Source organism: Mesoplodon mirus (genome assembly GCF_964341445.2).
Source record: "Mesoplodon mirus genome assembly, chromosome: 11".
NCBI lineage: Eukaryota > Metazoa > Chordata > Mammalia > Artiodactyla > Ziphiidae > Mesoplodon > Mesoplodon mirus.
Genome location: NC_138987.1, coordinates 26,958,432 through 26,977,036, shown reverse-complemented (window position 1 = coordinate 26,977,036; position 18,605 = coordinate 26,958,432). Strand labels below are relative to the sequence as shown.

Genomic DNA, 18,605 nt, shown 5'->3' with positions numbered 1-18,605 from the left:
AAAGACAATCAGGCCGTCAGGCTCCAGCCCTCACAACCACTGTGCTCCCCACCCCCATACCTGGCAGGACAGATTTTGCGGTCCAGACTTGAGACCACAGAGTCATCCAAGCCCAAGTTTCAATCCTGAATCCACTGTTTCCTAGCAGTGTGTGTATTTGGGTTTGTCACTTAACCTCTCTGTATCTCAGTTTTCTCATTTTTAACATGGGGAGACCAACAGTACCCACCAATAGTACAAATACTAAGTAAAGTATTTACAATGATACTCAGTGTTAGTTTTTATTATTAACATAGGAAGTAGAAAGCTTAGCATCTCAGATCTATGGAAACGAGGCTCTAAATGGACCGTTATTACTGCTATTCAGATAAGCATCTTCTTTTGGTGGAATGCAGCTGATGCTTGTCTGATGCCGTTATGGTAGACCATGGAAGACAGTTCCCCACTCTGGCCACTAGATGGCATACATATTCTTTCCTGCCCCCCCGGAGCAGGGTCAGAATCAGAAATAACGTGCAAGAGATGGAAAGCTAGCTTTTGTGGGCCACTCGGCTGCACCCTTTACCTACATTCTCATTTACACCCCCCCAACAATCCCCAGATTAAAGGAGATATTTCACCAAAGATGCTAAGCACAGTACCTGGCACATGGTAAGGTCTCAAAAAATGTTTGGGATGCTTTCTATTGCTGTTGCTGCTATTCTCAGTTTTATGGAGTTGGGACTGAGACACAGAGAAGATGAATAGGCAGCTGGGGCCTAGATTCTAAGCCAGACTTAACTGGCTGTAAGTTCAGCATCTTTTCCCCTAAACTTTCCTCCCTCCTTTCCCTCCATGCACCTAGAACTACAGTGCGCTCCTGCCTGGTTCCTGACTTCTTGGAACTTAAGTTCAAAATGTCCTCGTCTGTTCATTCTTAGGATGGTTCCCCTCCCAGTGTGTCTTCTTTCTTGAAGGCCACATACATTTAGGAGCTACCACCTGCGCTTTGCCCTGGGGTCCCTCTGCAGGACCCAGTCACTGTGGATCACACAATGCAGACCCCATCTTCTCTCCCACTATGCTGCTGCTTCAGAACAAGCCCACAGAGTTTTAGGTGCTGCAAGCCATCGTCAAACTGCCGGACTGCATTCATTCTATGTCACCAGTGGCTTTCAAATTTGCTTTGGCATCAAACGGTTTTGCCGGGGTACCTGTGGGCCCTTGGGAGGGAGACTCATGATAGGAAGATGGGGTCATGAGAAAAGAACTCATGGGCTCATCTGTGCTTACAGTAGAACAGTTCTGTTTTACCTAATTTATATTCTGGAATATACCTGAAACACATATTACATGAAATATTCTGCTGCTACAGTAAACCATCAAAAACCACTCCACTATGCCACGATAGGTGGAAAGGAGGTGAATTCTGAGATAATTCAGAGAAAATTTCCAGGAAAGAGAGTATGTTTAGGAATGTGTTTTCAAATTAGTTTCCAAGGTGCTAAGTGAAATAAGGCAGACAGAAAAAAAAAAAAAGTTAAATACTACATGGTATCACATCTAGGTGGAATCTTCAAAAAGTAAAAAGGTAAACTCATAGAAACAGAGAGTAGATAACTGGTTGCCAGAGGCTTAAGGGTTGGGAAATAGGGAGGGGTTGGTAAAAGGGTACAAACTTTCAGCTATAAGATGACTAAGGTCTGAGAATCTAATGTAAAACATAATGACTATAGTCGATAACACTGTATTGAATCAATGAAATTTGCAAAGAGAGTAGAATCCTCCCCCAACAAAAGATAAATATGTGAGGTGATGCATGTGAATGGGGAGAATCCTTTCACCATGTATATGTCTATCAAATCCCCACGGTATATGCTTAAAATACCTTAAATTTTTGTTGATTATTCAGTAAAGTTGAATAAGCAAATAACTTTACTTATTCAGTAAAGTTGAATAAGCAAGTAAGTAAATAAAATTAGTTTCCAAGGAAAATAAGATTTGACTTTCAGGGGTTATCTGAGACCCCACTTGCCACCACCATGGACTTTAATTGGAGCTGGTCCCAAGCTTCTGATCTCGGTGAGGCCTTTGGCCGTGTCCTGCCAATCTGCTGCTCAGGACTTTGCCCTTTCTGTGTTGCAGTGCCCTGGTTCCCAAGAACCATTCAAGAGCTCGACAAATTTGCCAATCAGATTCTCAGCTATGGAGCGGAACTGGATGCAGACCACCCCGTGAGTCCATGGCCCCTCTGATGAGATTCTATTAGTACCTCCCCTCCCGCACCAGACTTCCCTCCCTTCCTTTGGAGCAATGTGTCTTTGTTTGCTTGTACAACAAACATTTATTGAGTGCCTACTTAGACATCTTCAGCATCATCGTTATCATGGTTACTATTGTTGAAGCAAATACAGATCATTATCCACATCCAGAAACTATTGTTTATGTATCATATATGTATGTCAGTGATGTGTATACACACACACACACAAACACACACACATATGTAAATCATCTTTATTTCTGACTTGGTCCAATCCCAGAGGTTTAAATCAAGCGTTTGGGAAACACTAAACTACTAACAACTCTGCCAGGTACAGTGGAGCTGTAGGGAGTGGTGACACTGGAACTGGATTTCAAAGCCTGAGAACAAGATGCTAGTCCAATAAAGGAACTGAGAGGCTTTATGAGCCGAGGGTACAGCATATGCAAAGGCTCAGCATTCTGAAAGTATCTGGAATATTTGGGGAATGGCTGGCTGGCGTGTTAGGTGTGAGCGTGAGAGTGTCAGAAGATGAGCCTGGGCGGTGGGTTGTGGTCAGAATTGAAAAGATCTGATGTATTTGACAGAGAACTCGAACTGTGTCCCGTGTCCTTTAATATTTCTAAGTGAAGGACTGGTGTCAGGGATCCTAATCATTCCCTTTTCTAGGGCGGAGGGTTCCAGGGAGGAGCAGCCCATAGGTGAGAAATGCCACCATCATGTTGACGGTCTTTTATTCTCTGCCCAGGCAAATGGTTCCTCAATCTTTAAATGATGTGGAAGCTGTTTTCCTTCACAAAAGCGATGGTTACTGTAATTTACTGGGAGCCTCTGCATTTCATCAGGACTCCGTTTTCTTCTTCCATTTATGTGGTCTTTACAGTTGAGCAGGTTGTGAACTTGCTCTTCACAAGGGCCCTTTTCAGTAAGCAAAGCAGATGTTCCCATTTTACAGACAGATTCATTAAGGCCCAACATGAGTAAATAACTGTTCTAAGGTCCCATGCTGAACTTTGGATCCTTTGACTCTTACCTCAGTGCTCACAGTGCCTGAGGACAAAAGTCTAGCCAGTGGCAGAAAAATTCAGGCCCCTTCACAGAGACAAAGAGCAAGCTATTTCGGGGGTAGGCTGGCCTTTTAAAATATGAACAGTTGTTGTTCCAGTTCAAATCATAAACCCCTTAGAGTAGACTCCAAAATACAGAAAAGCATGAGGAAGAAAATGAAGATCATCCATCATCTCTTTTTTTATCTTATTTATTTTTTATTTCTCTTTTTTCTCTTGGTACTATTCTGCATTTTTTTACACTGAGAAAGTGTTTTATAAACAGAAGCAAAGGTGAATTCCCCCCCTGCTCCTAGGCTTCAGAACAGAAAAAACAAAAATCACCTATTACACTGTCCAAAAATAATCAATATTTTATTTCTTTATTTAGACAGACATGAATATATATGTTTTAAATGCAGTGCCATAACTTACTAACCAGCCCCCAACAGCAAGCTTGTAGGAGGTTTTCAGTCTTTCACTGTTATGATAATTTGGCAGTGAATCTTCCTGCCTGTGTGTGTGAACTCCCAGAGCTTCTTTGATTCTTACTTGTGAAGTTACTTAATCTAAGGATAGACATTGGATTTCAGGCTCCTCATCTTTATTATTTAAATACCCTCTCCCTGCAAAAACTAGAGGTAAAGTCAGAGCGTTTGGATGCCGGTCTCATCTTCCTGGGTAGGATGCAACCCAGTCCCATGGAGCCCTGGGGATGGCAAATGTCGTACAAGGAGAAGCTTTACATCCCCTTTGACGAGTCGGTGTCGGGCCGCTCTGCCCTGGGAGCAAAGCATCTCTAAAAATACTGTTTCTAAGAAAAGCTGGCCACCCTTGACCCTGTACCTGGTATGGGCCCCATCGGGGTATTTTCTTCTCTTCCCCAGCTGCCTCCTCCTCCCCTGTCTCATGTCCCTTCTGTTGGCCATGTGCCTGGCTCATGTGGAACAGTGGGGGAAGAGGCCAGTCCTCAGATATGGCCTGTTCCCTCTCTTTATCTTCGTGTCTCCTCAGAGGCAGTCGGGTCTGGGCTTAAAACTCCACTGGAATTCATTGTCTTTACAGATCCAGCCCATGTCTTTGGCTCCCTGGCCTCTCCATGGCATGCATTTTATCATAAAACTATAATTTACCAGGTACACAGTCCCCCTGACGAGGAGGCCAGGCTCTCTCTGTTCCTTCCTGTGGCTTCTCATCAGATCCCGGGAACTTACGGGCCAATGTCAAGAGTAAACCCTCCAGGGTGCTTCCCTGCAGCCTCTGGGCCTCACGGGGCCTGGCCTCGCCGTGAGGAGTGGCTTGGGTGTTCTCCCCGAAAGAACCCTCTGTTCCTCCTGGCCCCCTGGTGTTCAGGATGATCTTCCCCTGACCCCCTGCCCTGGCAGCATGTGCTGACATTTGACCCAGCAACTCACTTCAAGGCCTCCAAAACAGCCACTTTGAGAAACGAGGCCAAGGAAGATTGTTCCTGAAATGCAGGGTAAAGGGCCTTTGCCTTTCAGCTCGCTAGTGAAGCGGGACCGTGAAACGGGGTAGCTGACCTTTCTTCTGCCAGCAGTCTCCCGCCTTCCCGTCTTCCCTTCCTCCTTCCACAAACATTTATTAAGCAAATGACATTCACAGCTAGCGTTTCTTAAGCGTGGACTGTATGTCAGGCACTGTGCTAAATGTTTTATCCACATTTTCCAAATTTAAACGTTATAACCATCCTGGGAGGATTGTATTTTCTCATTTTCAGAGGAGAAATCTCAGACGAAGAGGGCTGTGTGGACTCACGTGTATGTGAACTGTGTCCCAAGCCGCGTAGAGGAAAGGGGGTTGAAATGATTAATCAGATATGGTTCCTGCCCTCCAGGGGCCTTCAGTCTCGGGGTAGAGCAGGGAGGGGTGCCCACTCTTCCCAAGGGATGCTGGAGGGGACTGGGATACAGCTTGGCAGGCGGAATTCAAGTGGTTCTGCGGGATTCCCATTTCTAAAACGGACTCTCCTTTCTCTGACCATCTCCCAGCCTCTGTGCTCCTGTTCATGTCATTTCCTTTCCCCGGGACACTTTTCCTTATCCTCTCACTTCTTTCCCTGCTGGCAAACCTCTCTTCATCTTTTAAGGCCCAACTCATATATCTAGGTTTCCGTAAAGCCTTCCCCCTACTTCTTTCCCTAGGCCAAGCTTTTCACACCGATGCTGCAGAACTGTGTGCACTGTGTTTTATACTTTGAACACAGAGTATCAGATCAAAATAAATTCACTACCTCATAGGACTTCTACAAGGGTCATGAGCATGCTTCTCAAATTGTAGTCTTTGAAAAGAAATTCATGATCAAAGGGAGAAAGGCTGTATTCTAGAGCCTCATTTTAAGCATTTACAAGTCCCGTTATCTCATTAGAGGCTTTGGAAAATCCTGTAAAAATGAAACCCATTCAACCAATGCCCCTTAAATTTATTTACCCATGGAACCCCTTTTTCATGGAATACCATGCAATATTATCTTAAATGGTAAGTGTTCCATGAAACACAGCTTGGGTAATATTTGGTTAAATCATAACACACAAAGTACATGATTAAACACCAGGTTTAATGAGTCAGATAGCATTTAATGAGGTTTAATGAGTCAGATAGCATACACTACACATCATCAGTTCTAAGGTTCAGTCCAGTTTTGGGACTGGAATGGTTAAGGAGGACTTTGGGAAAGAGGGAGGTCTGAGGTGAGCCCTCTAGTAACAAGGTCAGTAGGGCCAACTGTTTATCAAACAACCCCCAAATCTCTATGGATTAACCCAATAAAAGTTCATTTCCAGTGTTGGTCAATAGGGAAATTGCTTTATGCAATCTTGGCAGAGACCAAGTCTCCTTCCATCTCATGGCAGCACCCTCATCCGGGTCCTGGAAGCTGTCTCCATTCTCCCAGGCATGGGAGAAGAAAAAGTAAAAATTACGCCTGGGAGGTTTTTTTTTTTTTTTGTGGTACGCGGACCTCTCACTGTTGTGGTGTCTCCTGTTGTGAAGCACAGGCTCCGCGGCCGTGGCTCACGGGCCCAGCCTCTCCGCGGCATGTGGGATCTTCCCGGACCGGGGCACGAACCTGTGTCCCCTGCATCGGCAGGCGGACTCTCAACCACTGCGCCACCAGGGAAGCCCCACCTGGGAGGTTTTTATGATCCAGGATTCAAGGTGACTCACATACCTTCACTCGAATTCCACCGACTGCAGCTCAGTCACAGGGCTGCTACCTCCTGCGAAGGAGGCTGGGAACAGTGGTTTAGCAATGTTCTCTGAAAGTAAGGGGGGGCTCAGATCTTGGGGAGCACGAGGAACCTCTGCCACACAGACCCAAACCCCAGAGCTCCCTCCTCCAGTTTCCCTGGCACCTGCACCTGTGTCTAAGCTGAAGATCTGCACAAGGGGAGGCTTTCGGGTGGAGAAAATATTAGCTAATACAACTGCTTTTCTGTGTCTCTTTCTACTTCTTGATCTAAATCTCTCAAACTGCTTTTCAGTCTTTCAAGCTGTGGATATTGGTTTTCCCTGCTCTCCAAAAAGAGCCCCACTCATCCCCAAGAGCAGGGAAGTCTTTCCAGTACTTCTCTCCTTCCCTCTTCCTTTGCCCATCCATCCTTCTCCACCCGAGGACCCTGTCAAAGTCTGTTCTAAGGATTAGCCAGCTAGTTGAATCATCAAAGACTTCCTTTTTTAAAACAAACAAACAAACAAAAAATATATATATATATATATTTATTTATTTATTTGCCTTTGCTGAGTCTTAGCTGTGGCACAAGGGCTCTTAGTTGAGGTATGCATGTGGGATCTAGTTCCCTGACCAGGGATCGAACCGAGGCCCCCTTTATGGGGAGCATGGAGTCTTAACCGCTGGACCAGCGGGGAAGTCCCTCATCAAAGACTTCTTGCACTTCTACTAAGCTGCTCTGTCAAAGCATAATTTTTAAAGAGATACAGGTAGATAGTGAACATCTGTCAAAAATCCATTGACTCAGTTAGTAAGGGAAAAAACAAAATGACAAAGATGGTGCAAAGGAAGATACAAGAGACCAAAGCATATATACGGTCATTGAAAAGTAGGACGCCGGAATGAGACTGAAAAGGTGAATACACGTGATTAACGTCCTATAAAACAATAAGCCGTCACCATGAGTGTTTTCTATTGGACAGAAGTCATTTGCAACTCGATCATAAAATAAATGTTTTGAAACTTACCAATCTTCTATAAGTCAACATCTAACTTTGAAGAGTCTGGGCCTTACTAAGTAGTCAGTTGCACATCAAACAAATATACCTGCCCCTAGAGCATGCAGTGAGCTTTTTAGACAGTGATCTAATAGGACTTTGAAAAGGCACACAGTAATTTTTTTTTGCCTAAGTTTTGCATAATTTTTCTTAACAGCTCCTACTCAGGAGTATGCTAAGTACGCTTTGCCCTGAAAATCCAGTGATAAGTAAGATAAACAGATTCCTGAGTTTAGTAATTATTAACAAATATAATGATTGAAAGGAGAAACACTCAGTTTGCTGAGGGAACCTATTGTAGAGAGAAACCAATAAACTTCAGGACAATCAAGGTAGGTTCCTAAAAGCTGAAATCAAGTTGGAAAGACCAAGTAGTAGCTTGTTTGTCTGAGAGAGTGTGGAAGAGTGTTCCAGTCAGAGGGAACAGCATGTGTGAAGGCCTTAACATGGGAAAAAGCATAGTGTGTTCAAAGAATTCAAATAAGACTGATTTGGATAAATTTGGAGACATAGTATACAGGCAATTGTAGTTGGAAACGTAGGCAGGGCCAGATCACGTACAACCTTGTGGACAATGTTAAGGATTTTGGACTTTATCTTAAAAGTGGTAAGAAGCCATTGAAAGTCTGTAGAGCAGGGAGAGACCCTACCAGGTTTGTATGTTGTTAAGTCTCCTTGGGCTGAAGTGTGGGAGGGGGTTATGAGGAACAGACAAAGAAAGGCCACTTGGAAAGTAGTTGTAGTAGTCCAGGAGAGAAATGATGGGGGCCTGAATCAAAGTGTAGCAGTGAGATTAAAGTAAAAAGGATAAACTCAAGATATTTGGAAGGAAAAATGGACAAAAATTATCAAACGTGAAGAGGAGAGAGGTAAAACAATTCCCAGATTACTGACTTAGGAAGTCAGGTATCCGAATCTTTTCCAGAATAGTCTTCTTGGCCTTATTGGTGGTGACCATGGCCAGCAATGCAGAGTGGGCAAGAGGAGGGGTTGTGGTCAGCACTGTCCTTGTCTATTGACTTGCAAGTCTTTGGTGAGTGTCTACAGCATGGCGATGGCAGGTAGTTAAAAAATACGACTTTGAACTTCTTGTCTCCTGTGTACCATCCTTCCTCCAGTAGGTGTGGGACTGATAGAATGCAGAAAGCCTCTCACTATTGCCCTAGATGCAATATAAATAGCAAGGTAAGAATTCGGCAGATGCTCTTTTAAAAGCCCAGGGATGGGTGACGGGACTGAGTGAACCATTCCAGAGTACATCCTTTTCATATTCTGAGCCAGACTTCTCAGCTTGTGGATTTCCCACCATTTTGCACAAATGCATCATTTTTTCACTGTCTCCTTTGCACTCGGAATTTTACTTGATACCCAGCTTACATTACCTAATCTAATCCACCCGACACTGTGAGGTAACTACCATTACTAGTTTCATTTTACTGATGAAGAAACTAGGGCTCTAAGAGGTGAACTAACCAACGTCAGGCCATGCTCCTAGGGATTGAATGAGTGAGTAATCCAACCCAGCGTGTTCAACTTCAGTAGTCTAAAGATGGCGTTTCTGAGGTTTAATCTCTGCCATGATATCAAGAAATGATAAAGATCTCAGTCTAGAAGAATACTCACTCGGAAGACTTTTCCATATGGTTACCGTCTCCCCAAAATCCCCACTGAAGCAAAAGCACAGACTTCAACACCACAAGTAACAAAAATGCTGAGATTAAGGAAAGTGATTGCATGTGGACCGCAGGTGATGTTACAACTTCGCACCCTGTAGAATTCTTTCCCCTTTCTCCCATCCACTCCTCCTCTCTTCCCCCTCCCCCTCACCACTCCTCCACCAGCAATATATTTTCCTGTCAAAACATACTTGGTTACATGCAGTGCACCCAAAATTGCTGCTATTAGCTTAATTGAGACAGGGTGATTATAAATAAATTACATGCAGTGCTACTGAAATTGCTGCTATTAGTCTAAATTGAGACAGGATGATTAGTCATCACCAACTGTAGCTTAATTCAGAGTGTATTCCACATGTCTGCAGAGCCCTGTGGTCACCTGGCAGCCCAGAGGATGCAAGACCACATCTCTGAGAGATGGACTCCAGACTTTTGCTGCTAACTGAGAGCCGCCTAGTTGGCAGTGTCCCTTCGCAGGCTGATAATGGACTTCTTAGAAACTTGAGCTGGCAAAGGACCGTGGTTAGAAACCTTCCCATCTGGAAGACCTTTGTATTATATTATATGTGGATGCGTTGGTGTAGCTCAGTGTATGAATCTGCTGTCATCTCCCAGAATAATTTGAGATGGATTTTTAATATTATTTTACTTTATTTCTAATTATAAAAGGGGTAAGGATACATTAGGAGGTTGGGATCAACATCTACACACTACTATATATTGAATAGATAACCAACAAGGACCTACTGTGTAGCACAGGGAACTATAATCAATATTTTGTAATAACCTATAAGGGAAAAGACTGAAAAAGATATATATGTATATGTATGCATAACAATCCCTGTGCTGTATACCTGAAACTAACATGATATTATAAATCAATTATACTTCAAATAAATAAAAGTGAAACAATAAAATAAACTCAAACTGTAAAAAGGAAAAAGAAATCCACACTCACAGGAGAAAAATTCAAAAGCCTAAATAGTACAGAAGAATAAAACAGTTCCCATTTTCATACCTTTTGTTGGATATGGTTGTATTTATTCCATCATTTCATTTTTATACTATTTATATAATCCCTCTGACATAGTTGATACCTACTGGATATATAATTTTATATTAAGCTTTTTTTTTTTCACTGATGGAAAAGTCTTTAAACTGCCTAGACAAAGTACATTGAAGATTAAAGATAAATGGGAAGAGAAATTGCCATGGGCATCCCATTCTGGAGACAGTATAATGAAGTGGAAATCCACTGGTTAAGGGAATTCTTCGCTTGTCTCCCTGGTTACCTGTCTCAACCCTCAAACCTCAGCTTACCACCTGGCTAGGACCAGAAAACCCATGTGGAGGTACAGGTTCTGCAGTTTAGGGCCCCTGGGCAATTGGCTCTACGGGCTTCACTTTCTTCATATCTGAATCAAAATACAAATATAGATATTCTCCAAGGCACCTCAGAAGCGCAAAAGTCTATGCTTTGTCTATGGCTAGAGAAGGCCATGACTGTTAAATAAGACTTGTAGGTGAGGATGACTGTAAAGGTCAAGCATTAATGATTGACAAACATTAATGTTATATTTTGAGTCCTAAGTGTGGAGATGTGTTCTTCATTTAGCCCAGTAGACAGGTTCCTAAAAGGGTGTTAGAGCTGCTTGGAAATAAAATGATAGTGCCCAATCTTCTTACTATATCATCCCACAGCAACTTACCTTCACCCAGTAGAACAGGGCCCAGCATAGTTTTAATTTTTCAGATTCCTAAGCTTGTTTATTCAAAACCATTCAGTGCTTAAGAGAAAACACGATAGTTATACTTTGTAATGACCATGTCCTGGAATCTTTTCTGAATTGAGTAATCACTTAATTTATCTGAGATTTAGTTTTAGAACAAAAAACTAAACAGTATGGTAATTTTACTTTACTTTTCCAGTGTGAAACATTTAGATTTCTCTGTTTCTCAAAATATATCCTGGGAAACAAAATAGGGAGCTCCTTTCTTCCCTCCCTCCCTCTCTTTGTTTATCCCTCCCTCCCCCTTATGCTTTTCTTCCTTTCCTCTTTCAGCAAGTGTTTGTAGTTCTTTCTGTATGCCAGACTCTATGCCATGGATTCTCAGGTGAAATTGCATTATATACATGAACCTTGGTTTTTTGGAATTACTGGTAGAGCTGGATTTTAAAAAAACAAAAAAATAACCAACCAACTAATCAAACAAAACAAAAAACAATATCTGAAAGTCAGGGAGTACTTATCCTTTAAAAAAAGTCTTTACATATTACTCTCCGCAACATTAGCCTTTGTTTTTGATTCACTAATGTCTTGGTTTGGAGGGATGGTGGGACAGAGAAATTTCAAGCTAAAGTGATGGACGGCATGGTTTATTGGTAAATGCTTGCAGGGGACAAAGCAAAGTTCTATAGTGGTGACACCTGTCTTGTCTTACTAAAACTCAGATCACAATCAATTTTGGGGGGAAAATGACCTTTTTTCTAGCTTTATTGAAATATAATTGACACAACATCATGTAAGCTTGATGCTGATTTAATACATGTATATATTGTGAAGTGATTACCATAATAAGGTCAGTTTACAACTCTATCACTTCTCATAATTACCATTTTTTTCCTGTGGTGAAAACATTTAAGATTTATTCTCAGCAATTTTCAAGGATATAAAACACTATTGTTAACTATAATTGTCATGCTGTACATTAGATCCAGAACTTATTCGTCTTATAACTGGAGGTTTGACCCCTTAACCAACATCTCCCTGTTTATCCCGCTCTCCATCCTCTGGCAACCACCAATCTACTTTCTGTCTATGAATTTGGCTTTTTTGGATTCCACATATAAGTGAGATCATACAGTATTTGTCTTTCTCTGTCTGACTTATTTCACTTAGTAAAATGTCCTCAAGTTCCATACGTGTTGTCAGAAGGTTTCCCTTCTTTTTTACGGATGAATAATATCCCATTGTTTGTATATACCACGTTTTCTTTATCCATTTATCTGTCAGTGAACACTTAGGTTGTTTATTATGTCTTGACTATTTGAATGAGGCTGCAATGAAATGGAGGTGCAGATATCTCTCCAAGGAAGTGAGTTTATTTCCTTTGGATATATACCTAGAAGTGATATTGCCAGATCATATGGTAGTTCTATTTTTAATTTTTTGAGGAACCTCCATATTGTTTTCCAAAGTAGCTGTACCAGTTTACATACCCACCAATAGTGCACAAAGGTTTCCTTTTCTCCACATTCTTGCCAACACTTATCTCTCGTCTTCTTGATAATAGGTATTCTAACAAGTATGAGATGATAGCTCATTGTGATTTTGATTTGCATTTTACTGATGATTAGTGATGTTGAGCATCTTTTCATGTACCTGTTGGCCATTTGTATGTCTCCTCTGCCTATTTCTAAATCAGATTATTTGATTTTTTTTCTATTGAGTTGTATGAGTTCCTTATATACTTTGGATATTAACTCCTAATCTGATGTATGGTTTGCAAATATTTTCTCCCATTTTCTAGGTTGCCTTTTCATTTTGTTAGTTGTTTCTTTTGTTGTGCAGAAACTTTTTTGTTTGATGGAGTCTCACTTATTTACTTTTGCTTTGTTCCTTGTGCTTTTGGTGTCATATCCAAAAATTCATTCCCTAGACCAAGGTCAAGGAGCAATCTAGAGAAAGAAGAACAAAGCTGGAGGAATCACATGTCCTAATTTCAAACTATATTACAAAGCTATAATAATCAAAACAGCATGGTACTGGCATAAAAGCAGACAGACTAATAGAACAGGATCAAGAGCCTAGATATGAACTCATGCACATACAGTCAACTAATATTTGACAAGGGAGATAAGAATACTCAATGGGGAAAAGAATAGTCTCTTCAGTAAATGATGTTGGGAAAACTGGATATTAACATGCAAAAGAATGAAATTAGACCCCTATCTTACACCACTCACAAAAATGAATTTGAAATGCATTAAAGACTTAAATGTAAGACCTGAAACAATAAAACTCTAAGAAGAAAATATAAGGAAAATGTCCTTTTAACCAATTGGGATCATGTCCATCTCAGGGATGTGACCTCCCCCCACACCCCCAACACTGAAAGACACACTTGGCCTCTCTTCACCCAGAAGTGTGCTGCTTGAAAATTGCTGAGGAAAGGCTGCCTGCAGTTCAGCCTCAGAGGAGAAATTATCATCCTTTCTATGTACTGAGGCAGAATCGCAGTGAGTTTAGCCCCTGCCAAGTTGTAAAGGTTGACATTTACTGAAGTGAAGTGAAAAGAGCAAGAACTGGGTGATTCAAATCCTGGCTTCAACTTCGCCGGACTGCACTTCTCTGAGCCAGTGTTTATTCTGGAAGGAAAGGGATAATCATACTGGTCTACCTTACACATTTGTTGTGAGAGTTGTAAAGAAAATAAGTTCGTAGCACGCATAGACTAGTACATAATAGACACTCAATAAATGGCATTTTTTTCTAAATTGCAATAGCAGTAAGCATGTACCTGTTTGTCTCTCAAGAAGTTAGGAGGCAGTGCTAGACACATACTATTGGTCAGGAATTTAGCGGCTATTGTATATCTTCTTCATAGACATTCATCCTAATAACTCTGCCGAGTTTAGCAAGTTTACAAGTTAGGATGCTGTAGATGAGATATCTTTAAAACCTGGACACTGTTTGCACTTTGGAATCCCAAGGCAGAGGCTCACACTGAGTTGAAAGCATTGCTAGTAATGTGTCACTCATGATATTTAGTGGGAGAGCTTACCCTCAGTTTAACTGAGACTTTATTTTCAGAGTATAAGCAGGGGAAGGAGAGATGCACCGTCAGAGCTCAAGGACCCCCATTCAAAACATGCATAGATATGCCAGGTCTCTCCCAGGAAAGCCTGGAAAAATCAAGTATCTCCTTTCTTCCTAGGGCTTTAAAGATCCTGTGTACCGAGCAAGACGGAAGCAATTTGCTGACATTGCCTACAGCTATCGACAGTAAGTTTGCTCTTCATGGTGGGAGGTGGAGCAGGGGGTGGGGGGCATGAGAAGAACAACTCCTAGCCTGCCTCTCCCTCGCCCAAAGGGAAACTACCGGTGTGGTGTAGAGAATCCTCCCGTGTGTGTGTGTGTGTGTGTGTGTGTGTGTGTGTGTATGTTTAAACCCTCCCTTGAATAATACACATTTAAAAAAATCGACCGCAACACAAAACAAAATTACCCTCTGTGCCAGGGCCCAGCTCTCTCCCAGGCTTTGTTGTGTGATTATGCAGGGATGTCTGAAGTAATTATAAAAGGCCTCAGTCCTGAATAAAACAGCCTCTGGTATTCTCCACATTGAACCGGAGGCTGGCAAAAGAGAATCATTTACGTTCAAGAAGGAGTTGGCTGGGCCTCCCTGGTGGCGCAAGTGGTTGAGAGTCCGCCTGCCAATGCAGGGGATACGGGTTCGTGCCCCGGTCTGGGAGGATCCCATATGCCGCGGAGCGGCTGGGCCCGTGAGCCATGGCCGCTGGGCCTGCGCGTCCGGAGCCTGTGCTCCGCAACGGGGGAGGCCACAACAGTGAGAGGCCCGCATACCGCAAAAAGAAAAAAAAAAAAAAAAAAAAAAAAAAGAAGGAGTTGGCTGCTTTACTGAAATAGTGAATCATTGGAGGTTTCAGGAGAGCCAAGCCTCAGGGTTCTACTTTTATCTGATGTGACCCAGATGTGAAGGGCAATTTTAGGATGAGTTTATGTTTTTCTATCTGGGGTTCTGTGCTCCTCTACCAGATTTCAGTCAAAGGAAAATGCATATATCAAATATGTCATTTGGGAAGAGAACCACTTTGCTATTTTGAGTCCTTGGAAACTACAGAAATGCTCCCATGAGAAACTCAGTGTTTTGGGACCTGAGCTCCATTCCTGAGTTAAGAGTGTGAGAAAAGACATGCCCAGGAAGAAAGGAACAGGTTGTTCAGAACACTGAGGTGATGGTATTCTAACAGCTTTGCTAGAATATGAGGAGATAAAGGAGATGCTGTATACTGAATAAAAGCCTACCTTCCAAAGGGAAAGACTTCCAGAGAAAATGAGAAAATTCCTTTCTCTGAATGAGTCCTGGTAATAGAAAGATCCAGAATAGTGCAGACCTTGGTCATATCTAGACCCAGCTGGGCCTTGGCTTGTGGCAAGCAGTAATCACAGAACATGGTGACCTCTCTCCCCTGTCCCCACCGTGGCCCCAGCATGGACAGGTCAACACCATTAAATCAGGTACAGACAAGAGTCCTTCTTGAGATAGTCAGTAATAATAGGTCATATTTATCATCTCCTTGCTGTGTCTGGGGCTTTGCTAAATGCTTAGTTTACATTATTTCATTTAGTTTTAATAATAACTCCCCATTTTTCAGGTGGAAAAACTAAAGCTTAAAAAAGATTAAGTAACTTGCCAAAGTTATAGAACTAGTAGGTGGCATAGTCTGGTTTTGAATGCAGGCTTGTTTAACTGCAAAGTTGTTCTCAACCACTTCCCTGAGTGTCTGGGGATCTCTGAGTCAGGAGACCACACTTCTCCACATAATCCAGGAACTGCTTATGAGATACATTCACTCCTTCTTGGCTGTTGGGATTTGAAGGGAAAAACTCAAATCCACCTCCTTTCCATAAAAATGTTACACCTGATGAAGAAGTATGGAATTGGTTGAATGCCTCATGATTCTGGGTGGTCATCAGATAAGTTAAACTGGTTTTTGAAAACTATTCATAGATGGCTGGTACTCAGAGGAATACCAAGAGATCTTCCAGTTAGTTTTCCACCTTGTATAAATGAATCCCAAATGGTTAAGTGAGGTACTCAAGGTCACATATCTCATTAGGGACTGAACGTGTCCTCCAATTCAAAGCCTGTTTCCAGCCTCATCTCAGCTCATCTCTCTTGAACTTTTGATGCTATTTACTACCCCTTCCTTCTTTGCAATTGTCTTTTATCTCCGTATCTGGTACAATTGATTCTCATTCTTTGAAGATTACTCACTTAATTTATTTGAGACCCCCAAACTCGGGGCACTTTCACACTCATTCCCAGACATGCACAGAGCGGGGAAAAATGTGAGTCCGCTGCCACATTTGTTGAATTTTTGTTCGTTTTGTCGGTAATTTTGCTGTTTAAAATGGCCCTCCAGCGTAGTGCTGAAGTGCTGGCTAGTGTTCCTAAGTACAGGACGGCTCTGACGTGCTTAATGGGGAGAATGTGTTAGATACGCTTCCTTCAGGCCTGAGTTGTTGTAGTGCTGTTGGCTGTGAGTTCAGTGTGAATCTATCAACATATACGTTAACCAAGGTGTCTTTAACCAGAAGCACACACAAGACAAGGGAGGGATTATCAGTTGTGTCCTGCATTTCCCACAGGAGCTATGGTTCAGTACTCACTCAGAGTTCATGGTGACTTTATGGAACAGAACTGCCGCCAATAAGGAGAATCAGCTCTACTCGGCTCTGTGCTGGTTTCCCTCCTTCCTCTTTGAGACTTCTTCTCAGTCTCCTCTGGCCTCCTCCTCCCACCCCAGAAATTGGCATGCCTTTCAGGACTCAGCTTTGACCCTCTTCCTTGGGCTGTGCCACCCTACATGGCAACAGCCCTGCATTCTGGTCTCTAATGCCTTCCCAGTCATCCTACCACATGGGGCTCAAACTCCTGCCCCTTGAGTGCTAGAATCACAGGATCAGTTGATACCATGTGTTTACTGTGTTCCAGGACCCATGCCAAGAGCAACACCAACAGACTCTGTCTTCTGGGGGATCATTGAGAAAGACAGACAATAACAAAAAGAACAATAAATGCAATAGGTATGACTAAAGTCAAAACACAAGTGTCATGAGGCCACATAATTAGGAACTTTAATGTAGACCAGAGGAATTGGTTAGAGGAAGTGATATTTAGACTGAGAATTGAAGATTGAGTAGGAGTTTATCAGCTGAAGAGAATGAGGGTAGTGGATGAGAGGGCAGGTCTGGTTAGAAAAGTGGGATTTTGTTTTATTAGTAGATGTATCAGTATATATTTGGGGCCAGAGCTGAATTACTGGAGACAGTAAGGAAGCAGCTAAACCCTGCTCCTGCTTGCCACCCTCTTCTAGGCCCATCTACCATGTGATGCTTTGACTCTCCTCCAGAAGAATATTTAACAAAAGTCTTAAAACATCACTTTGAAGAGGCACTGATTACTGTTGTGTTTTGGGGGCACCAAATTATTTGTCCTGGTAATAATTCCATGTGTGGGGACTTGGTGTAAAATAAGACTGAGTGAGGAAGGCTATGCCAGGTGCTGGAGTACCTTGAATGCCATCTTTGGTTGGTGGAATAATTCAAAAGCAGTGTCTTCTCCTTAAAACATGTTTTGTTTTGTTTTTTTTTGGAAGAGGGATCCTAATTGGCTGAACTAGAAATCCTTTTATTTCAAGCCAAATTGATACTCTTCCCAAAATATCTTAGTTTATTTTACTTAATGAGATCATAGTTTTATAAAAATAATTGACAATATATTCAAAGGCTGAGGATCTTGTAGAACCTCAGGTTTCTTGGTAGAAGGAGAAGATGGAAAAAAAGGTGCTGAGTTCAATTCCTAAGTAGACCATGGAAGCTGGGATGGATGTGTGTGTGTGTGTGTGTGTGTGTATAAAACTAAATTCTGAAGTATTTACTATATCCAGGCAGCATTTCACACACTGCTTACCTGATTATCACTACAATGTTACTAGGTAGGTCTGATTATCTTTATTTTGAAAAAAAAATAGGTACAGATACAGGTACAGATATAGATATAGATATAGATATAGATATAGATATAGATATAGATATAGATATCAGAGAGTGGCAATAACTTGCCCAAGGTCTGACACAGCTGGGAAGCTGCAGAGTTACAGCTCAGATTCTTCTGCCTCTTCCCAGGAAAGCAGGGGCCCCTGGGCCACTCACGTCTAGGTTGGGATGAGCTGCCCCAGGAGGCATGTAAAGAGCACAGAGCTGTCACTGCCTCAGACTGTAAGGATGGGTGCTGTCAGGCTGAATCTGCAGGAAGTCTGAGTCAGAACCTCAAACAGGCAAATGCAGGTGAAAGGAGGGCTCCAGAGTGAACCCTCGCCTCCTTGGGTCCTTATTCAAATGGCACCTTCTCAGCCAGGTCTTCTCCAATGTCCCATGTAAGACTGAAACCCCTCCCTAACACTCCCCATAGGGACCTTTGCTCTTCTTTTTCTCCCTTACACTTTTCACCATCTAACAGAATTGTGTGGATTTTCTGTCTCCCCCGCCACTAGAAATGTGGGCTCCACAGGGCAGGGATGTTTCTTTTTTTGTTGTTGTGGTAAAAATATTTAACATGAGATCTAGTTTCTTAACAAAAATTTAA

At 42.3% G+C, this 18,605-nt stretch overlaps 1 protein-coding gene across 1 annotated transcript in view; it reads left to right on the top strand.

Annotated features, from left to right (window-relative positions):
• The window catches only part of PAH (phenylalanine hydroxylase), a 71,454-nt gene that overhangs the window by 33,649 nt on the left and 19,200 nt on the right, over positions 1-18,605 (top strand). The window contains exons 4-5 of the mRNA XM_082634617.1: positions 2,125-2,213; positions 14,148-14,215. Coding sequence (XP_082490743.1) covers positions 2,125-2,213; positions 14,148-14,215 — 157 coding nt within the window. The remainder of the gene's footprint in view (positions 1-2,124; positions 2,214-14,147; positions 14,216-18,605) is intronic.